Genomic DNA, 23441 nt, shown 5'->3' on the forward strand with positions numbered 1-23441 from the left:
TATCCTAGTGCTACCTTGCAACTGGCTGCTGCACTTGCTGTCAGCAGATTGGCACGCTGGACTACAGCTGCATGAGAAGAAAGCATCATGCATGCATGAGTGTGTCACATGCTCCTCGTCTAAAGCCAATGTAGCAACCACACTCACACTGCATGCATGAGTTCTGTGATTATTAAATCTCACTGCATTCTAAAATGGCCATTCTTTGTGACATGCAGAACTTTGCCCTTGTGTGTGCACCAGAACCTCCCCTGAAAGGTGCACTGACAAATTGCAGGGGGTGGAGATTTGGATCAGGCCAGTGATATTGGATAATAGGTGGGATCCTTTCCTACCATGATCTTTCTTTGTCCCTCCCCTGAATTCATTTAGCAAAGACAGGGTGTCTACATTTTTTCTTTGCTGGAGTGATTTGCATCCTGGGGGAGGCTGCTTTATTGTTATTGTTCTAGAAAGGGGTGTGGAAAGAAAATTAACTGCTCCATGTCCAGTGCCTCAGGCCTGATCTGAATCCATATTCTCCCACCCCAAGGCTGCTTTATAAAATCAAGAAACAAACAGGGAGATCTGATTGCAGATCACAAACAAAGTCTAGGATCTAAACTGAACAGTCCTGCTCCCAGAAAGCTTTTCAGTTTCTTACAGCCTCAAGTTAAATATCTTCACCACCTCCCAGTGGAGAGACAGAGTTGTCATTCATATATTAGTGGCAACTAAGCCCGAATCTCGAAATAATCTCTTCCATGTAAATACTTAACAACACAAGAGGGAACTGTGTGGAAAACCACAGGCCAGTGGCCAAGGGATAGAACTGAAGTCCACCCAGCGCAATCCTCCAGTACTTGCTCCCCAGGAAAGTCAAAAACTAGTCCCATACAATGCCAACCAGGGTCATCCTTGTTGGGTGGACCAAAAAGATTTTAATTTCTAGGAAGGACACTTAATTAGCAGAAGGAAAACTCGCTAGAAAATTTTAAGTATGCCATACCTCTTGGGTCTTCCAGTGGCAACTGCATCTCTTCATCCATGTTAATTTCAGTGGTAGAGGTAGTGACATTTTTAGATGTCATTGTCTGCATATAGAAATAAAAGAGAACAAAGGCAGTTATAATTGTTATGGATTCTAGTGAGCATCTTTTGCCAAGCTGATAATGGCCAGAAATTATCAGCAGATATGCACTCAGTGTACGGTAAGCACAAAAACAAAATTTTAATGGTCTAATCATGCAAGAATTGTTTTCCTAATGGCCAGTAATTAGGCTAGCTATTTGGCTGTTGGCAGCAGGCAATCTCCTGCCCTTCAGTCTCCTACCCTTGATAATTTGAGAAGCATGAGAAAAATGAGGAGGATTGGCATTGATGGTGACACTCTTAAGAATTTTCCCTGGTCTCTATGGTATTCACCATAGAAATTAGGGGAAATTCATACAGCATCACCTGGAACTGACATCACATCCTCCTGAACATTTACTCTCCCTGGACACTGTCCCCCAAATCTGCTTGCACTCATGCTAAGTACATACATATAAGTGTTGCCCTGGGGTCCTATTCTAGACATCCTGTTCTCTTTGGCACCATCTGCCCCAAGTTAACATCACGATAAATTTGCAATTATAAGATATGTCATTTATTAATTAAAACATGATGTATATGTTTCCTCAAGCAGGTGTTTGCAGAGGTGACATATACATTTTCTAAATAAATAAATAATATGCTGTCTTTCTTCTTAGACTCACAGAGGCTTAGAGCAATCATATAAAATCCAATAAACACAAAACCACAATGATAATTTGCATACAACTACAACAGTTTCAGCCCCTAAAAAGCACATAAACCAACCTTGCAAAAAATACAGCCCAATTTATGTAGTAGGAAGAAAGCCCTGAACAACAACAACAACAACATTTGATTTATACACAGCCTTTCAAGACAACTTAATGCCCACTCAGAGCAGTTTACAAAGTATGTCATTATTATCCCCACAACATACACCCTGTGAGGTGGGTGGGGATGAGAGAGCTCCAAGAAACTGTGACTAACCCAAGGTCACCCAGCTGGCTTCAAGTGGAGGAGTGGGGAATCAAACCTAGCTCTCCAGATTAGAGTCCTGCACTCTTAACCACTACACCACTATCCCAGCAAGATGGAAACATGGTAAGGGCTCCAAGAAACCGATGTGGATGTACAGAGAGCTCCAGAATAAGCTAAGGGAGAAAAAGGAAATGTTCAAGAAATGGAGAGAAGGACAGACCTCTAAAGAGGAGTATATGAGGGTTACTAGGTACTGCAGATCAGCCATCAGAGAGGCCAAAGCTCAGTACGAGCTGGGTCTGGCCAGAAGGGCTCGCTACAACAAGAAAAACTTCTACAGATATGTGAGAAGCAAACGCAAGGTAAAAGAGGCAATTGGACCACTGTTGGGAGTAGATGGAGAAACTCTGGTGCAGGACAGAGAATGACTTTTTTGCCTCTGTTTTCTCCCTGAAGGACTCAGGCACATCTAGAGATAATAGAAAATGTGGCAGGACACCTGAGTGGCTAATTGACATTGACAGAGAGGTTGTGGAGAGACATCTGGCTTCACTGGATGAATACAAATCCCCTGGGCCAGATGGGGTGCACCCAAGAGTGCTGAAAGAACTTTCTAGAGAACTTGCAGAACCCCTGTCCATCATCTTCAAGGCCTCCTGGAGGACTGGGGATGTGCCACAAGATTGGAGAAGAGCTAATGTTGTCCCAATCTTTAAGAAAGGGAAGGGGGGGCGGGGCGCCGTGAGCTTGCATGCCAGACGCGTGAAGTTCAGGCTCCTGACTCAAACTCCCTCCCGACTGATTTAATCAGCTTTTAACCCGAGCTCTTCATAACAAATCATGGGCAAAACAGGAGGTAATAAAAATAAGACTTCAGAATTGACCGTACAAACGGTTAAAACCTTTTTCTCACCATCTGAATCAAAGAACGGGGCTGAGATGGAGCTGCATGCTGCAACCAAGATGGCTGCTGCCCCTGCCAGTCAGAAGGCAGATTACAAAGAAATCCAGGTACTGGAAGCTCATATTAATCTTAAACTAGATCAACTTGAGGAGAAATTTGCTAATCGGATGGAAAAGTTGCTTAAGCCTATGAATGAGCAGCTAACCCTCATTAATGAAACTCTTCAGCAAGTTACTAAAACAGCTGACTCAGCGTTAGACCTCAGCCTGTCTTTGCAAAAAGACGCGCGCATAATGCAAGCAAATGAATACTGGCTGAAAAATAAAATCATGGATCTAAAATAAAATACAATAATTTGAAATTCCGCGGATTTACAGAGTCAGACGAAGGCACAGCAGATTTAACTGCGTTCTTATCAGGCTGGCTTGCTCATGAGCTGCAGTTGGAGAAGGGGGTGGCACCAACCATATTGTCTGCTTACAGGCTGTGTTCCCCTCGAAATCTGAGAGCAAATGCTAACAGAGACATTGTTGTCCGCTTTTTGGATTCCCGTACCAAAGAAAAAATCATTCAAGAAGCAAGGAAAAGAGGCACGTTTTCTTTTCAAGGGAAAAAAATACAAGTCTTCCAGGACCTGTCGAATGAAACGCTGCTGCATAGGAAAGAGCTTAAGCCTGTCACCTCAACGCTAACTAAAGCAAATATCAGATACAAGTGGGTGTCATCGACTAAGCTACAGGTTGCACATCAAGGCAGAGTTCTTCATGCAGTGGATATAGTCTCTGGCCTGAAACTTCTCACCGATTTGAACTTGCCAACCCAAGACTTGATCGTCAACCCAGCAGAAAACATCTCGGCTCAAAACCTTCCCACTCAAGAGAGATGGATCACAATCCCCACGAAATCATCTTCTTGAGCTAGAGATTGTTCACCAATGTCTCCTGTTTGACTCGGCTTTTGATGCGAAGAGCTTGCAAGGAATAAGGGGGTGGGGGAGGGGGGGAAGGAAAAGAGGGGGGAAATTTTGGCTTGTTTCTTTTTTGTCTGAGAACTGACTGTTCTCTTCTGTCGCTACCCTTATCTTTTTTCTTTCTTTCTCTCGCTGCCCTTCACCCTTTCATCTCCAGCTATTTCATCTTTTTCTTGCCAATCTGTGGTCGGGGGGGGGGGGAGTGGGAGTTACCTGTTTTTCATTCTAGTTCCCAAATTTCTTAGGGACCTCCAGATATAGGGAGGTAAAGATTTCTTTCCTCCCTATTAGTAGTACAGGAAATTTCTTTCTGTGCTTCTGGAGGGGTTAGCTCTTTGGTTTCAAGGAGCTATAGTTTAGGTTAGTTATGTCTAAGTTGTTACTGGTTGGGGGGTGTTTTGGGTTAGTTGGTACTGTTAATGTTTTCCCCTGGAAGGTCTGGTCATTCTTAGCTTCCTATGGTAAGCCGTGCAAGGTAAAGGAAGAAGCAATTCTTCATTCTAGAGCTGTATTTCTTTTGTCTGAGTTTATTACTTGTACTCTGCATCAGCTTAGCCTCTTCACAATGTTAGGTCATGACAGGGAAAATTAAAATTGTTACTTTCAACTGCAGAGGCTTAAATAACCCCATTAAGCTCAAACGTGTTTCCACAGCTTTAGCACAGCAGAATGCAGATATATTATTTTTACAGGAGACCCATTATAAAAAGGAAATGCCTCAGATACTGAAATCTAATAGATTTAATTTGCAGTTCCAAGCTCCTGGCTCCTCAAACGCAAGGGGGGTTGCAATTGTATTTTCAAAAAATATCAAATTTCAATGGGTAGACTCTGAAGTGGACCCTAGAGGAAGGTTCATATTTATCAAAGGGAACCTGGAGGGGACAAGGGTAACCCTAGCTTCGATTTATGCGCCTAATGATAAGCAACTTGATTTTTTGCATGAAACCTTTTCCAACCTATGTATGTTTGCTGAAGGTGAGATTCTGATTGGGGGGGACTTTAATTGTATAGCTGATTTAAATCTGGATCGGTCCCAGAGGGATGGGAGACGTTGCAAGAAAATACCACGTCAACTGAAACTACAAATGTTGTTCGATAAATTTGCTTTTAAGGATGTCTGGCGAGCTCACCATGGAGTAGAGAAAAATTTCACTTATTTTTCAGCCCGGCATCAAGTTCATACCAGAATCGATTTTATTCTGGCCTCCAGTAAACTTTATCAAAATTTAATTTCTTCTAATATTGGGAGTAAAATCTGGTCAGATCATGCCTGGGTGGAAAGTCACTTGAATTTAGATGATAAAATAAAACAAGAAACTCATTGGCTATTAAATAAATCTCTTTTATTAAACCCATCTATACATAAAGAAATAGAGAAAGTACTTGAAAATTATTTTAAAGAGAACGTTGCAGGGGAGGTCTCCCAGGCAACAATTTGGGATGCTATGAAGGCAGTGGTCAGAGGGAAAATCATCTCAGTAGCCTCCTTCTACAAGAAAGAAAGAGAGAAATTCAGATTGGACATTTTAAGCAAAATCCAAGCACTAGAAATTAAGCATAAAAAATTTAATAATAAAAAAGTTTACAAACAACTTCTGCTTGAAAGAAAGAAGTTGGAATCTCTAGAGTCCTCTAAAATCAAGAAGAACTTACTTTTCTTAAAACAGAAATTTTGGCAAAGAGGTCCTGGAACACTTCGCTTGCTTGCTTGGAAAGTGAAAAAAAAGATCTCAGCCCACCAAATTAATCTGATTAAAAAAGGCAATAAGGATTATACTTCCAATAACAGGGAAATGTTGGAAGTATTTTACAACTTCTACTCTAAGCTCTATAGAACCACAAACCCATTTATATCTGATATTGACAACTTCTTAGCATCCTGCACCTCCCTAAAAAGTCTTACGCCAGCGCATAGGGAATTCTTGGAGTCGCCCATTTCTCTCCAAGAAATCACAGAGATTATCAAGAAGCTTAAACTTAACAAAACTCCCGGCAGGGACGGTTTTCCTGCCGAATTTTATAAAAGCTTCACACATAGCTTAGCAGAACCACTCAGGCTGACTTGCAATGCAATTCTTACCCAGGGCATCTTCCCTCAGTCATGGAATGAAGCCTCGGTCATTGTGATCCCCAAAAAAGGTAAAGATGTCACCCTCCCATCATCCTATCGTCCGATTTCTTTGCTGAATCAGGATGCTAAAATCTTTACAGCTATATTGGCCAACAGATTAAACAAAATCATTAATCATTACATTCACCCTGACCAAACCGGCTTCATTCCACACAGAAACATGGCAGACAATGTGCGTAAATCTCTTAATATAATCAATCATTGCATTACCTATCAAATGGAGGCTCTCTTGTTGTCACTTGATGCAGAAAAAGCGTTTGACAGCTTGGAAACTAATTACCTTCTGAGACTCCTGTCAAAAATGGGTTTTGGCCAAACTTTTATACGATCAATCAGCTTACTTTATGCCAACCCTACGGCCCGGTTAAAAATAAATGGTATAAATTCAAAGGATATTAAACTTACAAGAGGGACCAGGCAGGGCTGCCCCTTGTCACCACTACTGTTCGCCCTTGCTATAGAACCTCTGGCGGAATCCATAAGACAATCAGCTGAGATCAAAGGCATTAGAATAAAAAGTCATGAATATAAAATTTCTCTCTTTGCTGATGATATGGTTCTGTATATCTCTCACCCTTCTGCTTCATTACCTCCCTTGGAAGACAAGTTACATACCTTTGGTCAACTATCAGGTCTTAAAATTAATAAATCTAAATCTGAAATTTATCCTATTAATTTATCCCCAGACACACAAGCTCAGATAGCCTCCAATTATGAATACCAATGGATCAGCAAGAACTGGGTCTATTTAGGAATCACGATCCCTGTCAACCTAGCAAATTTAAAGGAATCTAATTTTAAAACCCTAGAACTCAAAGTTATAGGTGAATTTAAAGAATGGAGCAAGTTGACTTTATCCTGGGCTGAAAGAATACAACTGGTCAAAACCATGATTTTACCACTTTTCTTATTTAATTTTCGTATGCTGCCTATTAATCTCACTGATCAAGATATCCAAAAGTGGCAAACTCTTATAAATAAATTTATTTGGGCTAATAAACGTCCTAGACTTAATTTTTCAACCATGAAACGTTCAACCAAAAAGGGTGGCTTGGCTATTCCAGACCTAAAATGTTATTATATGGCAGCACAGCTAGCAAACATAGTGCTTCTTTTGCATTCCTCAGATAGTTCAGACTGGACATATGCTGAAACTGCACATCTTCTTCCCCATGATATAAAGGATATAATTTGGACAGACCCTAAACACAGGCCTACCCAAACTCTTGCCAATCCATTTTTGAAATCTACTATATCTGTATGGGACAGGGTAAGAAACTATCTAGCTCCTACACCGTCACCAGTATCATCCTTCCTGGACCAATCGTGGTTTCCACCAGGTCAGGATTTAATTTCATTTCAGCAATGGAAGGTAATTAAGAAATCTAGGATCATTGACATCACCAAACATGGGGCCATCCTAACTAAGGAGCAAATAGAAGGGGATACAGAGGTTGTGGTCCCTTGGTATCAATACTTACAATTATCTCACCTTATAGGCAGCCAATTATTTGTCGACTCCTGGAAACGGGAGTTTACAGATTTTGAACGTTTATTAAAAAAAATAGAACCTCATCGTAAAGGCCTCATAGCTAGCATCTATTCTAATTTAAACTCACAGAATGATCAATCTTCATTAAGGTACCAATTGAAATGGAATACGGACTGCAGTACCCCCTTAACAGAGGAGCAATGGTCCACAATATGGTCTGGCAAGCCCCTAAATTCGAACGCAATCAATATCAAAATGTCTTCTTTTAAATTGTTGTCGAGATGGTACATGACTCCTCAATTACTACACCAAATTAATCCCAATTTAACACCGCTCTGTTGGAAAAAGTGTGGTCAAATTGGTGACTATATCCATTTGTGGTGGTCTTGCCCCAAGATCCAATCATTCTGGGACTTAATTTCAAGGAAAATTAAGGAGATTACAGATTATGAACTGCTCATGACTCCAGAATCAATTTTGCTGGGTCTTTGGGAAGACCCTGTCATACCAAAGGTGCGGAAAAATTTAATATTTATGTTACTTGCTGCTGCAAAAATGCTTCTAGCAGCACACTGGAAATCAGACAAGCTTCCGAAGCTACAACAGTGGGTTCAGAAAGTATGGGATATTTTTATTATGGAAAAAATAGCAGACCATCTTCATTCTATTGATAAACCACAGTATCAGTCATCATTCTTTACGCAATGGTTGCCCTTTTTGAATTACTTATACAATACTAATCAACTGCCTAATGCTGACATCAATACTTTTAGCTTCTTAGCTATATTATGAGAATATCTCCTCACTGTTCCCCCTTGCACTGTTTTTGTAGTCTATTACATTGGCTTTGTTATTGTTATTGACCGTTCCAAGGTTTGTTTCTTGTATTATTGTTATATGTATTTATGAATATTGTAAATTGTAAAATGAAAAATAAATAGTTAAAAAAAAAAGAAAAGAAAGGGAAGAGGGATGACCCGGGAAACTACAGGCCGGTCAGTCTGACTTCTGTTGCTGGGAAGATATTAGAACAGATTTTAAAGGGATCAACCTGTAAGCATCTGAAGGACCACTCAGTGATCCGGGGAAGCCAGCATGGTTTTGTTCCTAACAGATCTTGCCAGACCAACCTGGTTTCCTTCTTTGATCAAGTGACCAGCTTACTGGATTGGGGGAACTCTGTTGACGTGGATTTCAGTAAAGCTTTTGATAAGGTCCCCCATGACATTCTGATGGGCAAACTGGAAGACTGTGGACTGGACTATAGGACAGTTCAGTGGATAGGGAACTGGTTGGAGGACCGCACTCAAAGAGTGGTGGTCAACGGCATTTCATCAGATTGGAGGGAGGTGTCTAGTGGGGTGCCACAGGGCTCGGTTATGGGCCCGGTATTTTTCAATATTTTTGTCAATGATCTGGATGAAGGCGTGGAAGGGCTGCTCATTAAATTTGCTGATGATACCAAATTGGGAGGAGTAGCAAACACCCAAGAAGATAGAATTAAAATTCAACAAGACCTGAATACTCTGGAGAAGTGGGCAGCTGTGAATAGGATGCAATTCAACAAAGACAAGTGCCCAGTATTACATCTGGGCCACAAAAATGGGAAGCACAAATACTGGATGGGGGATATACTTCTGGGCAGTAGTATATGTGAAAGGGATCTTGGGATAAGAGTGGACTGTAAACTAAATATGAGCAGTCAGTGTGATGCGGTGGCAAAAAAGGCTAATTCAACCTTGGGTTGTATCAAAGGGGCCATAGCGTCGAAATCGCAGGAGGTCATAGCCCCTCTCTATACTGCCTTGGTCAGGCCACACCTGGAGTATTGTGTGCAGTTCTGGAGGCCTCACTTCAAAAAGGATGTGGACAAAATCAAGAGGGTGCAGAGGAGAGCGACGAGAATGATCAGGGGTCTGGAGTCTGAGCCCTACGAGGAAAGGCTGAGGGCCTTGGGAATGTTTAGTTTGGAGAAGAGGAGGTTGAGGGGGGACATGATTGCTCTCTTTAAATATTTGAAGGGCTGTCATTTGGAGGAGGGCAAGGAGCTGTTCCAGTTGGCAGCAGAGGGTAGGACCCGAAGCAATGGGCTTAAATTACATGCACAAAGGTACCGGCTGGATATTAGGAAAAACTTTTTCACCGTCAGAGTAGTTCAAAAGTGGAATCAGCTGCCTAGGGAGGTGGTGAGCTTCCTCTCACTGGCAGTTTTCAAGAAGAGTCTGGATGAATATTGGTCAGTGATGCTTTAGGCTGATCCTGCGCTGGGCAGGGGGTTGGACTAGACAGTCTGTACGGCCCCTTCCGATTCTATGATTCAAAGAGAGAGTCACAGTAAATAACCCAGGAAAGAAGCAATAGCCGTGACCAACTAACTAAGGCAGAATGAAAAACAAATCCAAAGAAATAATGCAAAAGTTACTTTATAAGAAAGTTAATAGAATATAAAATAAACTCTGAGTGGTCAAAAGCTGGCACATATTGCTAACAAGTGCCCTGGGGGAGTGAATCACAGCTGCAATATGCAAAATCACTGCTTGCACGCCCCACAGAGTCACCTTGAGTAACCACAGAGTAAATGGACAGAAATTTACAGTAGCTATACAGGCTTACAAATCAAAATACATATACAGCATTTTGCATGGCAAACACCAAGTGACTAACCAATAAATATTTGAACATACAATCAGGTTTGACCACAAATGTTCAGTAGCTATACAAGCTTATATATCAAAATTCATATACAGCATTTTGCATGGCAAAAATCCAGCGACTGACCAATAAATGTATTTGAAAATACAATCAGGTGTAAACGCAACAGGTTAACAAGCAAGGAATCCCGTTTCAGGCATCCCCTTCTTCCTGGCAGTTACAGCTGTAATAAATAATACACATTTAGCTATATAATATAACAATAAAGCACATTAAGCATAAATCACACTAAAGAATACTTACAACCTCAAGGAAAGTCACAGTCAAGATTCATGCATGCTGGCAGCTTGCTCAGTGGCAAAGGCACAGTCAAACACAAGCCAATTACTTAAATGCAAGTCATTCCACGATTCCTTAAAGAGACAGAGTCCTGGTAACAGTCCTCATAGAAAAGCTGTCAAATCACAGTCAATGTTGAGTCCACCTGGTTCCAAAGTCCGGAGTCTATGAATCCACCATGCCTCCTTTCTTCTCAAGTCTCTACGTGCAAAATCAGCATCCTTAAATTTGCTGACATGCAGCACCGAATAGAGAAAATCATGGTCTGTATGTTTTTTCTCCAGGAAATGTGACACCAGCGGGGCATCCTCCACTCCACACCGTAATCTTGAGCGATGCTCCTGGATTCAAACTTTAATAGCTCTACTGGTACAGCCCACATACATCTTTTTACATGCACAAACCACCACATACACAACATTCTGTGTGTTACAATTAGAAAAAGCCCTACAGAATAAACCCATCTCTTTCAATTGCTGTGGAGACATAACAAAATCGCAGGTGTTGCATCGGCCACATTTAAAGTGCCCCAAAGGTAGCTCTTTTAATGATTCATGTGTGGAAATATCCGCCTGAATTAGCTGGTCTTTAAAGTTCCTAGTTCTGTGAAGAGCTACCATTGGTTTCTTACTACAACCAGGTAAGTAATTGGCTTGTGTTTGACTGTGCCTTTGCCATTGAGAGCCAAGCTACAAGTGACGCCTTACTCAGGTTGGACACTTGTCAGCTTCCCTCAAGTTTTGATGGGAAATGTAGGCATCCTGGTCTTGCAGCTGTAATGGAGAGCCAAGCTGTAAAACTGGGATGCCTACATTTCCCATCAAAACTTGAGGGAAGCTGACAAGTGCCTAACCTGTGTAAGGCGTCACTTGTAGCTTGGCTCTGAGCAAGCTGCCAGCATGCATGAATCTTGACTGTGACTTTCCTTGAGGTTGTAAGTATTCTTTAGTGTGATTCTGGTCACAATGGGCCTATTTTAAATACATGGTGGCAGCATATTAGCGAAAGTAGAACGCTGAGTTCCCTTTCCCCAAAAGCCCTGGGCGGTAGCTGGGTGAGGGGAAGTAAATATAGGGCTGCCTGTTTGGTGGAGCTACTAAGAAGAACCATGTGGGTATCAGGACAGGACTCTCTACCTGATAAATAGAGGTTAAACCAGTGGCATGTTGTGACTGCCCTTAACTGCTTAGGAAGCCCCAATCCTCTGCAGGGAGGTTTGTATAGGGTGGCAGTATGTAAGGTGGTCTCACAACCATGCTCACACAACAAATATATCAAAACAACAGTCCAGCAACTGGGAGGAGTGACATTTATGGCATTATACCCCATTGAGTTCCCTCCCCTCCACAAACCTCAGGCTCCACCGCTAAATCTCAGGAATTTACCTACCAGGAGTTGGCAAGTCTAGACAGAAAAGATTACTGGAAAAATACATGCTAAAGTATTTCATCCTTGGCACAGACCTGCAATTAGCTACTCCCAAAGTGAGTCTTCAAGAGCTGCTAGGCTAGTTCACATTCACTTCCTGGAAAGAAACAGCATAGAACCCCATCAGAATGCATCTGTTTAACCAGCTGCTTTTTCAAAAACCGAAATGCTGGTAAACTGTTATAAAAGACTAAGCATGAGTTTTGCTCTTTTTCTTTCCATGCTTGAAGCTACGTGCTCCAGTGTTACAGGGGCAAAAAGGCTCTTACTGAGACTCCAGGATGCAGCCTTGTGTAACATGTTGCTGTGAGATGTCCACTTCCTTCCAGACATAGAATTGTGAACTCTAATCCAATGGGGAAGGAATTGGCTCCTGGCAGTGGGCCATCCAGTGTTTGATTTACCAGCTCCAGGTCATGCATGTGTGCTGTTCATTTCTTGATGGCCTTAGTATCTCATGATGATTATTTGCATGTGTGAATGGACAATCTCAGTTATAACATGTCAAGCAAAACTGTCAAATCACCTCACAGGCAATTTGCTATTAGAAAACATTATGACAATATAGTTTTAAAGCATTCACTTAAGAAATAAAAACACAAAAAAAGAATAGCAAAGTCAACCATATATTAGTTGTTCCGTTTTTGTTTAACATGCTTTGGACCTTTATTATAACTCCTCCTTATGTTACTTTAAACTTTTACTTCAGGAGGGCTTTAAACTTTTACTTCAGTCACAATCAACACTCCCCCCCACACACACACACACAACCAGGGCCGGCGCGCCCATGGAGGCCAGGTAGGCGGTGGCCTCGGGCGCGCGGGCACTGGAGGGGCGCTGGAGGGGGTGTTGGGGGCAGAGGCGCGCGGAGCGAAGCTGGCATGACAGGGCCGCCTGTAGTTACTGCTGCAGCCAGCCAGCCCCTTGCTGCCGCCGCCACCACCGCCGCCACCACACTCCTCAGCCGGGCGCAGCCTCTGTGCGCCGCTCGAGCAGCGGCTCGCGGCTTCTGCGCCCAGCTGGGGTGCGTGGCGGCGGCAGCACAGAGCTGGCTGGCTGGCTGCAGCAGCAGCTGTAGCCAGCCACGCCAGCTCAGCTGCGCGCTCCTCCGCCCAGCCGGGCACAGAAGCCGTGAGCTGCTGCTGGGATGGCACACGGAGCAGCCTCCGCGCGCCGCTCCAGCAGCAGCCCGCAGCTTCCGCGCTCAGCTGGGGCATGTGGCGGCGGCGGCACGGGGCTGCCTGGCTGGCTACAGCTACTGCTGCAGCCAGCCACGCCAGCTCAGCTGCGCACTCCTCCGCCCCAGCCGAGCGCAGAATCTGTGAGCTGCTGCTGGGGCAGCGCACGGAGCAGCCTCCACGCGCTGCTCCAGCAGCAGCCCGCAGCTTCTGCGCTCAGCTGGGGCATGTGGCGGCGGCGGCACGGGGCTGCCTGGCTGGCTACAGCTACTGCTGCAGCCAGCCACGCCAGCTCAGCTGCGCACTCCTCCGCCCCAGCCGAGCGCAGAATCTGTGAGCTGCTGCTGGGGCAGCGCACGGAGCAGCCTCCACGCGCTGCTCCAGCAGCAGCCCGCAGCTTCTGCGCTCGGCGGTCTGCGTGCAGCCCAGCCCCCCTGTGGTGCATGATAACGTCTGCGATGACATCATCACGCCTCCCGTGGGGCGCGTGCGTGCCCGCCGCCGCAGGCGCTAAAACCTCTGGCGCCGGCCCTGCACACAACAGATCTTCAGGGGCTCGCTATGTTACCCAGTCATTTTAATTCAAGAACACCTTCTCTTTGGGGTTTGAATTCCACCACTAACACCACCTGAGGCATTTTGTCCTCAATGTGTGACCCATATATTGCTACCTCCTTGACTTCCTCAGAGTTCCCAAACAGTTTTTGCTGCCACCAAAGGCCTTAGTTATCATGACAGGATGGTCAGCACATGGCGGTGGCTGAGAGGTACAAAAGAATCCTGTAGTCTAGATGTAACAGGTGTTTTGCTTAACCAGAAGTATAATTTATTTCTGTGTACATGATGGTTGCATAGTATTGCCTTGATTTCAGAACATGTTCATAAGCTTGGGGGTATCAAGATAGCTATATTCACTCAGCCCTGGTTAAACACAATTATTAAATACAGAATGTTCATGGAATTGAATAACATCTTAGGATGTGGAAGAGGGGGTAAGCTACAGAAACAGATCAAAGGAAACTATCTGTTGCCAACCTTGCTCAGAGCTTCCTCAGTTCTGCTTTAGCTTCAGGGTTTAACCAGGGTTATTCACTCAGTCACAAAGAATAATGTTCCACTCAGTTCTTCACTCACAATAATTCTCTCTTCTCACTCACACATACACAGACTCTGTCAGGCTTCCATTCATACTGCCTGACTGAACTAGACTTTCTCTCTGTTGCCACTTAGCCTGTATTCATCCACAAAGTAGAACACTCAGACTTCCACACAGATTGCCTGAACAAGACAGAATTAGACTCTCTGAGATATACGGAGACTGACTAAATACTTTTCTTCAGATGTCTGACTATGGTCAGAAGGTCCCAGTGGCCCAAGTGGAGGTGCAGGGAGCTGGGAAACTGGGGACAGCAGGGTACTTACCTCTCATGCACTTGGTATGCGAGCACGCACTCCCTCTCTGCAGAGGACTCCCAGTGCACTCTGAAAACAGCCTCTTTGGAGGCAGTTTTCACCTTCAGTGTGCATGGACCATGGCTGCCTCCTTTGTAAGGCTGCCAGGTCCCTTGTATGGGGCACAGGCTCAGGTGCAATCAATTCTAAAGCTCAAACAAGCTGAGACCAATAGGTAACTCTAACACTTTTATTGCACAATAGAAGGGAGCCAGTGGACTTCACTCCTCCAGCTCAAAGACAAAGCCTTTAGCATAATCTTTTATATGTTTGATAAGCCCATCCTTTCCCAGCCGCATACATCCTTCCCGATCCGCCTACTGGTCCACCCCCACAGAAAAATCCCCTTACTCAAAATATATTCCTCCACCCTATTTGGTTAGTTGTTTACTTAAACTTAGGCTTTTGACCGCAGACCGCTACGTTTCCTGAGTAAACCAGTCTAGACAGGTGTTAACTGAAAATAAGTAGAAAATAAGCAGAACTATAACCACACTTGAGCAATTTTGCAGAAGCTAAAGCAGAACTGAGGAAGCTCTGAGCAAGGTTGGCAACAGATGGTTTCCTTTGATCTGTTGCTGTAGCTTACCCCCTTCCACATCCTAAGATGTTATTCAATTCCATGAACATTCTGTATTTAATGATTGTGTTTAACCAGGGCTCATTTGGAGGCGGAATGCACCGGAATGGCGTTCCAGTAGATCTGAAAAGAGGTCACATGGGTTTTGCCCCCACCCACATGATTCCTTTTCCTCCGAGTGCTGGGCTCCAAATGAACGTAAGCTGATTGGATTAATTCTGCTCTACTGCTTTACTTTCATTTGTGACTCGGGAGAGCAGGGGGAGAGAGAGAGAAAACGAATGAATGAGTGCAAGCCAAGTGGTGCTGGGCCTCCAAAAGAATGTAAGCTGCTTGGGTTCATTCTGCTCTGCTGCTTTACTTTCATTTGTGACTTGGGAGAGAGGCGGGGGGGGGAGAGAGAAAAAGAATGAATGAGTGCAAGCCGAGTGGTGCTGGGCCTCCAAAGGAATGTAAGCTGCTTGGGTTCATTCTGCTCTGCTGCTTTACTTTCATTTGTGACTCGGGAGAGAGGCGGGGTGGGGGGGAGAGAGAGAAAAAACGAATGAATGAGTGCAAGCCAAGTGGTGCTGGGCCTCCAAAGGAATGTAAGCTGCTTGGGTTCATTCTGCTCTGCTGCTTTACTTTCATTTGTGACTCGGGAGAGAGGCGGGGGGGGAGAGAAAAAACGAATGAATGAGTGCAAGCCAAGTGGTGCTGGGCCTCCAAAGGAATGTAAGCTGCTTGGGTTCATTCTGCTCTGCTGCTTTACTTTCATTTGTGACTCGGGAGGGGGCGGGGAGAGAGAGAAAAAATGAGTGAATGGGTGCAAGCCGAATGGGGCTGGGCTCCAAAGGAACGTAACAACCTTCAAGCAGTATTCAGACCCACCCGAAAAATACAACAGATGCTACGATCAGCAAGACAGTAGAGACCCCCTCACCTCTGCAGGAGTATACCGTATACCCTGCAGCTGTGGACAAGTTTACATCGGGACCACAAAGCGTAGCATCCAGACAAGAATAAAAGAACATGAAAGACACTGCAGACTTGGACAACCTGAAAAATCAGCAGTGGCTGAACATAGCCTAACTCAAACAGGGCACAGTATCTTATTCCAGGACACCAAAATACTGGACAACACTTCCAACTACTTTGTCAGACTGCACAGGGAAGCCATTGGAATTCACAAGCATAAGCAAAACTTCAACAGGAAAGAAGAAACCTTAAGAATGAACAGAGCATGGTTTCCAGTTCTGAAAAACACCAGGCTAACAAAACATTCTATCCCCGACAATAGCCCTGCAGAGAAGATTAACACATCAAGTACCAATCCATATGCAAAAGAACCTCCTCAGGATCCAGTGAAGCCTCCCGCCATTAGCATTCCACACCCTGGGAAATTCTTACAGGATGACTCAGCTCAACCCCACCCCTCCTGAGTAGATACAAATGACCTGCCAACATCTTTTCCACACTGTGACACTGAGAGATCTCTGTCTTTTGGTGCTACACCTCTGAAGATGCCAGCCACAGCTGCTGACGAAACGTCAGGAACTACAATGCCAAGATCACGGCAATACAGCCCGGAAAACCCACAAAAACCATCGTTCTCCGGCCGTGAAAGCCTTCGACAATACATAGTATTATTATTATTATCTCCACAATACAGCTGGGGAGCTGAGACTGAGCAGGGTGGCTTACCTAAGGCCACCTGCTAAGCTCATGGCAGTAGAGGGATTCAAACCAGCAGAGTACTGACTTGCATTCCGACCACTTAGACTCCTCATGGTGTTTTAAAGTACTACCTTTAGTACTACTATTCAGTGTGCTATCAAAGGCTGCATTCCATGACATCACCAGGCCCTGCCTCAAGGGTTTTAGGTTCTAGGATGCTAGAGTCTTTGCAACCCTATCATAGTTCATAGGTAAAAATTCTGGACTTCCTTCCTGTCTCATTGTGAAGGAAACTGAAGAACCTTTTGTCAGGGCTTGCCGCGGCTGCCACTGGGCGTGGCACTGGGCGGTCTGCTCCTGACGTCACAGGGGGGCCAGGGACTCTGCAGGACCCTGCTCTGTGGAAGGAGGGGCGATATACCTCACCCAGACTCCCTCTCAGTCCACTCGCTGGCCTGCTCAACCTGGCCTGCTTACCCTCTGCGTCCTCCTTCATCTCCTCCTTCCAGAACTCTCCTCCAAGCCTCCACCCTTGCATCCCACTGCTCTCACTCCACATCATCACTCCTCACTCACACCCACCACCCCAGAGCTCTTCCCAGCCACCCTTTATAGGGTTTCCTCTCTCTGCCCCGCCCTCCTTCCAGGCTTGCTCCTTCTCCTGACCGGGCCCAGCTGTGCATTCCTCCAGGTGTTTCCCTCCAACCACTAATCCCTCCTGGGCTCCTTTGCCTTGCTGGTAGGGCGGGGTTGAGTGCGAGCCATCCCCAGCTGAGGGCTCCTTGGCCTTGCTCACGAGGAGCTGCCCCAGCCAGCCTCTGTGCTATTGGGCTTGCCTGACCTTGCTCACGAGGAGCTGCCCCAGCCAGCCTCTGTGCTATTGGGCTTGCCTGGCCTTGCTCACGAGGAGCTGCCCCAGCCAGCCTCCGTGCTATCGGGCTTGCCTGGCCTTGCTCATGAGGTGCTGCCTTAGCCAGCTTCTGTGCTGCCAGCTCAGCAATGCTGGGCGGGGCTACCCATCTCCTCCCCCAGAATGCCTGTGGCAGCCCCCCCTGGAGAGGCTTGGCTTCTAGCAACTCATGAGCCAGGCTGCTGTCTTCTAGCCATGGTGTGGCTCTGGGCTGTAGAGGCTGCTTCCTCTCCCTGCCAGGTAAGGGCTCTGCTTGGGTTGCTGCTGCTGCTGCTGCTGGTCCCACATTCTCCCTGCTGTGGCCCTTTCCCTCTGGCCTGCTTAGCCCCCTTTCTTCCCCCTGGAAGGTGGGCCAGGGTGGTCTCTCCTTGCCCCCTCCACCCCTCTGAGGTTCTGGCCTTTTACCCCTTCCCCCTGGAGTAGGTAGGTTCTGGCCCTGGTTGCTGGCTTGGGGGGTGGGGTTGCTGCCACCCTTTTGTCCCCTGCTGTTCCCTCTTGTCAAGTCTGGGGGCTGGGGCTCAGACCCCGGACACCTTTTATTCACAAGTTGTATAGGTCAGAAACTTTTAGAATGACTCTGATTTTAAGAGAGAAATAAAAAACTGAGACCCTAACTCTGATTTTTTTCCAGGTATGTCCATGAGACCAGTTACAAACATATTCTGGAAACGGAAAGCTTCCCGCATGTGTAGAGATGTGATTTGGATCAAGAACATGGCACATGGGGAGAGGGAACTTAGCACTTCCTTTAGGGCCATTTTCTGAAACTGACATGCCCCAGGGAACTTCTATTGACTTTATTACATAAATTGACATATATCAATGCATGTTAGGCTGGCTAGTCCCCTGGTCAGATCAAGCGCTCCCCCCCCCTCTAGGTTCTGTTCCTCACTGCCACTCCAAGCAGCAGTGTGGAACAGTGGGAGTTAAACAGAGACATCAGCTGCATCACTATTTCTGGGGGGGAAACCTGAAAGTGACAGAGGATAACTCTAGGAATTGCTGGAAACTCTATTTCTGATTATTCCTAGGGTTAGCCTATGTTACTTCTTTGTTTCCCAGAGAAGTGATGTAGAGATGGAGCCAATGTTGTGCACTCTCCATGTCTCCACCCCTAATTCTACCAGTTGCTAGGGTCAGCCTGACAACCCTAAATTGCACATGGATCCCCCAACAGACAAATAGTGGCTCCCCAAAACAATTTCAGATCAGGAAAACAGTGTCAGTGGTAAAGTCCAACCCTCAGGTGCTGCAACTACAATCTGAATTGGGGCCCCATGTATCAGGGAAGCAGGGAGTTCCCAGAACATGTCTGTAACCCATGTGGATATATCCAGAAAAAAATACTGTGTAATTTGGTTCTAAATGTGTGAGCCTGCTAAGCCTCAAAATCTGCACTTTTTTGCTGGAAGGTAGAAATGATCTGGGAGGCAGGGCCACTCCTCACCTACTGATTTCAGAAGATTTTGAGCCTTACCTTCAAAGAAGAATACAGGTGTTTACCATATTCCAGAATATCTGTCATCACTGGACAAGAATTGAATAATTACATAAATACAGACTAAAAACCACAACCTCAAACTTCTGAGCAAAGTCCAATGAAATGAATAGTTGGCAACTTCAATGTGGGGCCTGGAAATCTCCCAGAATTACAACTGATCTCCAGATGACAGAGCCTAGCTCCCCTGGAGAAAATGGCGGCTTTGGAGAGTGGACTCAGGGGCATTATATCCCACTAGGGTTCCCATCCCCCTGCTCGGGGAGGGGGGATCCCCTGATCCCCCCCGCACCCACTTACCTGGCCAGTGGGGGGCATGCTCCCTGGGGCTCCCCCTCCCCAGGTGGCGTGGCATGCCCCTGATTGCAGGGCACGCTCCTGCGCCACAAGAGTGGGCAGTGGCGGCAGCAGCAGAGATAAAGCAGGCGGTGGTTGCAAGAGCTGCGGCTGCTGTGCTCTCTCTCTCTCACCGTGGCTGCCACCATCCCTGTGCAGCTGGTGCCGGTAGGGACAAGGGGTGTGGTGGCGGCAGTGATGAGAGAGCGAGCTGTGGTGGCAACAGCCTGCTCTCTTGCCGCCACCGCCGCTGCCGCGCCCCTTGTCCTTGCTGGCGCCGGCAGCACAGGGACGGCAGCGGCCATGGCAAGAGAGAGAGAGCAGGCCATGGCCACCACAGCTCTCTCTCTCGCCGCGGCCTCCGCTGCCCCTGTGCTGCCTGCGCCAGCAGGGGCAAGGGACACCATGGCAGCAGCAGTGAGAAAGAGCTGCCCACTCTCTCCGCCCTCCTCGGCGTACATGACATCGTCACGCGGGCACCTTTCAGCCTGCATGATGACGTCACTCCCAGAAGTGATGTCATCACGCACACTGGGAGCGCGTGTGAGAGGACCAAGGAGGTAGGAGCCGTCGTCCAAGTCTCCCGCTGGGAGACTTGAGGGACCTGGCAACCCTATATCCCACTCAGCTCCTCCCTAAACCCTGCCTTTTCCAATATCTCCAGGAATTCCCAACTCAGAACTGGCAACCCTAGTAAGAGCATCCTCTAACCATTTCAATGGAAAATCTCAAAGTGGGTTCAGCCCAATATAGACCTTGTACAGTAACAGCTCTGTTTCCTACCCAAAAAGACAAATGTTCACATACACATACAACTACTTCAGTTCATGCAAATAGCTTTTCATCTTGGATTTGGTCTTCTCAGACATATTGTTCATCACCTCCTTCTCAATGGTCTCTCAGAGGATTTTATTCATTCCCCCACAGAAATTGTGTCCCTTAATTTTTGAGGGCTCTGGGAAACAGGAATGGCTAAACTGTGACCAAGGCAGAAAGGGCTGGAACATGGTTGATTATCTCTACATCAAGGATGAGCTATTACCGGAGGACTTCCGGTTTGGGATTCATGGAGGTCTGAAGCAGCTCCATTCGCGGAGCTGACCGGACTGCCGTTTTAAGCGGCCGGCGGGGGAAATTTAGCCCGCGGCCGACTGCTCTCAGGCGGAGAGCAGGCAAAGAACGCTCGAGACCCTAGGGTGTGCTAGATCTCGGACGAGGGGGGGCTCTGTGCAACGGGTCCCCTCCCGATCCTTGAGGTCCCACCCTGCGACAGGTCGGCTATGATCTCTGCGGCAGTTCTGGGGCCAATTCGGCTGGCATAAGACCTACATACCCAAGCTTCGATTGGGGAAAGAAGTGGAGAGGAGAAGTTAAAATCGAAACAGCGATTACAACCCGAGAAAAGTGAATGAGAAGGTATCTTCTGATACGGGACAGATTGATAAAAGCAGAGAGGAAGAAAAGTAGATTTTCAAACTGCAACAGGCTAATAATAAGGAGGGGAAGACTCGGCAAGTGTTGTATTTGAAAAGAGACTAAGTTTAAAGAAGTTATTAAAGAAATAGGACTATTGTTTTGAATACTTGCGGTTATGGAGCTGTGAGAAAAAGGTACCATCGCGAGATCTATTGTGGGAAGTCGGGAGACAGGAAGTATGTAATAACAATAGAGTTGCTGGAGAGAAGCGGCCCTTGCCGGAGGGCAGGAAGAAGGGAATCGCCATCTTTGAAAGGGGAAGGGTCACGGCTTCAGCGGAAAAGGAAGTAAGCTATCTTGGATTACAAAATCATAGAGGAACCATAGAGAAAAGACGCCTGACATTTTGGACTCTTTAAAAATTAATTTTTGCAAGAAGACCGGGACATTTGAAATAAAAAGACATTTAAATATTACGCCACGGAGTTAAGGAAGAGAGCGGACTCGTGGGAGCGAGCCAAAGCAAGCCCCACGATGTCGAAAAAAGAGTGGCAATTGGCAATAGAAAACCTGGATAAAAAACTTTTGGATGTGATTAAAGAACTTAAGGACACGAAATTGGAGCTGATTAAAGAGGTTAAAGAGGTCAAACAGACAGTAAAATCGGAGCTGTCAGAAGTGAAAAAAGGTATGGAAACAATACAAAGTGAATTACAAGGAACGCAGCAGAGAGTTAAAACAGTAGAAGACGCGATGGAGAACTTAGCAGACACGCAACAAACAGAGATGAGACTGATGAGGGGAAGAATGGCGGTTGCAGAAACTAAACACATGGAGAAGCAGCTACGGTTTCGTGGCTTGCCAGAAGTGGAAGGAAAGTCAGCGCAAGAACAGATGACTGAGGTGTTAGCTGAATACCTGGGGAAGGAGGAGGAGGAAGTTGTGGCTATCCTAGACGTGGCATACCGTGTAAATTCGAGAATTGCAACCCAGAGGAAACTACCAAGAGACGTGATTGTGCAGTTTACGACACAAAATATGAAAGAGAAGATTGTGACAAAACAGTTTCAAGATCCATTGGAGATTGATGGCAAGACGATTATCATAATGAAGGAATTACCCAGGTCAGTGTTATTAGATCGGAAAAAATATAAAATGCTAATTCAGATCTTGAAGGACATGAAAATCAGGTACAGATGGGAGTTGCCAGAAGGTGTGTCCTTTGAGTTTGGAGGGGCCAAAAAGCGTATCAGATCTGAGCGAGAGATGGAGCGATTTATAAGGGACAATGAAAAGGACTTACCAACAAGATCATGAGTATGGAGTGTAAAGTTTTATCTTGGAATGTAAATGGACTAAACTCACCAAACAAGAGAAAAAGTATTTTCCACTGGCTATTAAAACGAAAATGTGATATTGTTTGCTTGCAAGAAACCCATATTCGAAAGCAGGATGCAAAATATTTAAAAATGGGGAAATTGGGCAATGTATTTGTAGCGGCCTCTAATAAGAAAAAAAGAGGAGTGGTGTTGTATATAAAAGAGGAGCTACAGCCAAAATTTGTAATAAAAGATATGGAAGCCAGATTTATAGCGGTGGAATGTATATGGAACTTAAAAAAAGTGTTGGTAGTCGGAATTTATGCACCTAACGGTGCAAAAGAGAGCTTCTTTGAGGATTTGAGGAAGCAATTAGATGATATTTCATACGACCAGATAATTCTTGCTGGAGACTTCAATGGAGTGACTAACTTGGAACTAGATAAAAAGACATCAACTGTACAAAAGAAAAGAGGACTGTTACCAAAGCTTTTTTTTGAGCTGATACAGCAAGAGACTTTAGAAGACGTATGGAGAAGAGAAAATCCTAAAAGTAGACAATTTACTTTCTACTCTTCAAGACACTGTACATTATCGAGAATTGATATGATCTGGGCCTCAAAAGACTTAGCGTTATGGACTAAGGAGGTAGAAATAATGCCGATGGTAGGCTCAGATCATAATCCAATCATGTGGAAATTAGGGAGGAGGAGAAAAAGGAAAGCATGGAGAATAAATGAGGACTTGCTACAGGAAGGAGAAAACGTGGAGATGTTGAGAAGAGAGACAAAGTTCTTCATACAATATAACGTGAATAAAGAAGTACCAACTGACAAAGTTTGGGATGCCTACAAGGCGGTAATAAGGGGCATACTAATGGACTTAAATGGCAGAGTGAGAAAAAAGAAAGAGGAGAAGAGACAAGAGATTGAGGAGAAAATAAAAGCCAAAGAAATACAGTTAAAAAAGAGACCAGGGAAAAAGAAATTATGCCAGGAAATTAAAATACTTCAAGAACAGCTGACAGCAATGAATAATAAAGAATTGGAGTGGAACCTTAAAAGACTGAATCAGAAAGTGTTTGAAGGAGCAAATAAACCTGGGAAGTATTTGGCATGGCAACTAAAAAAGAGAAGGGAAAAGAAA

General features: G+C 45.3%; 1 protein-coding gene across 1 annotated transcript in view; it reads right to left on the reverse strand.

Moving 5' to 3' along the window:
* The window catches only part of LOC129344895 (nuclear GTPase SLIP-GC-like), a 63074-nt gene that overhangs the window by 35337 nt on the left and 4296 nt on the right, over window positions 1-23441 (reverse strand). The window contains exons 2-3 of the mRNA XM_055001813.1: window positions 9675-9841; window positions 989-1073 (exon numbers count right to left, since the gene is read on the reverse strand). Coding sequence (XP_054857788.1) covers window positions 989-1070 — 82 coding nt within the window. The 5' untranslated portion in view covers window positions 1071-1073; window positions 9675-9841. The remainder of the gene's footprint in view (window positions 1-988; window positions 1074-9674; window positions 9842-23441) is intronic.

Source organism: Eublepharis macularius, chromosome 1 (assembly GCF_028583425.1).
Source record: "Eublepharis macularius isolate TG4126 chromosome 1, MPM_Emac_v1.0, whole genome shotgun sequence".
NCBI lineage: Eukaryota > Metazoa > Chordata > Lepidosauria > Squamata > Eublepharidae > Eublepharis > Eublepharis macularius.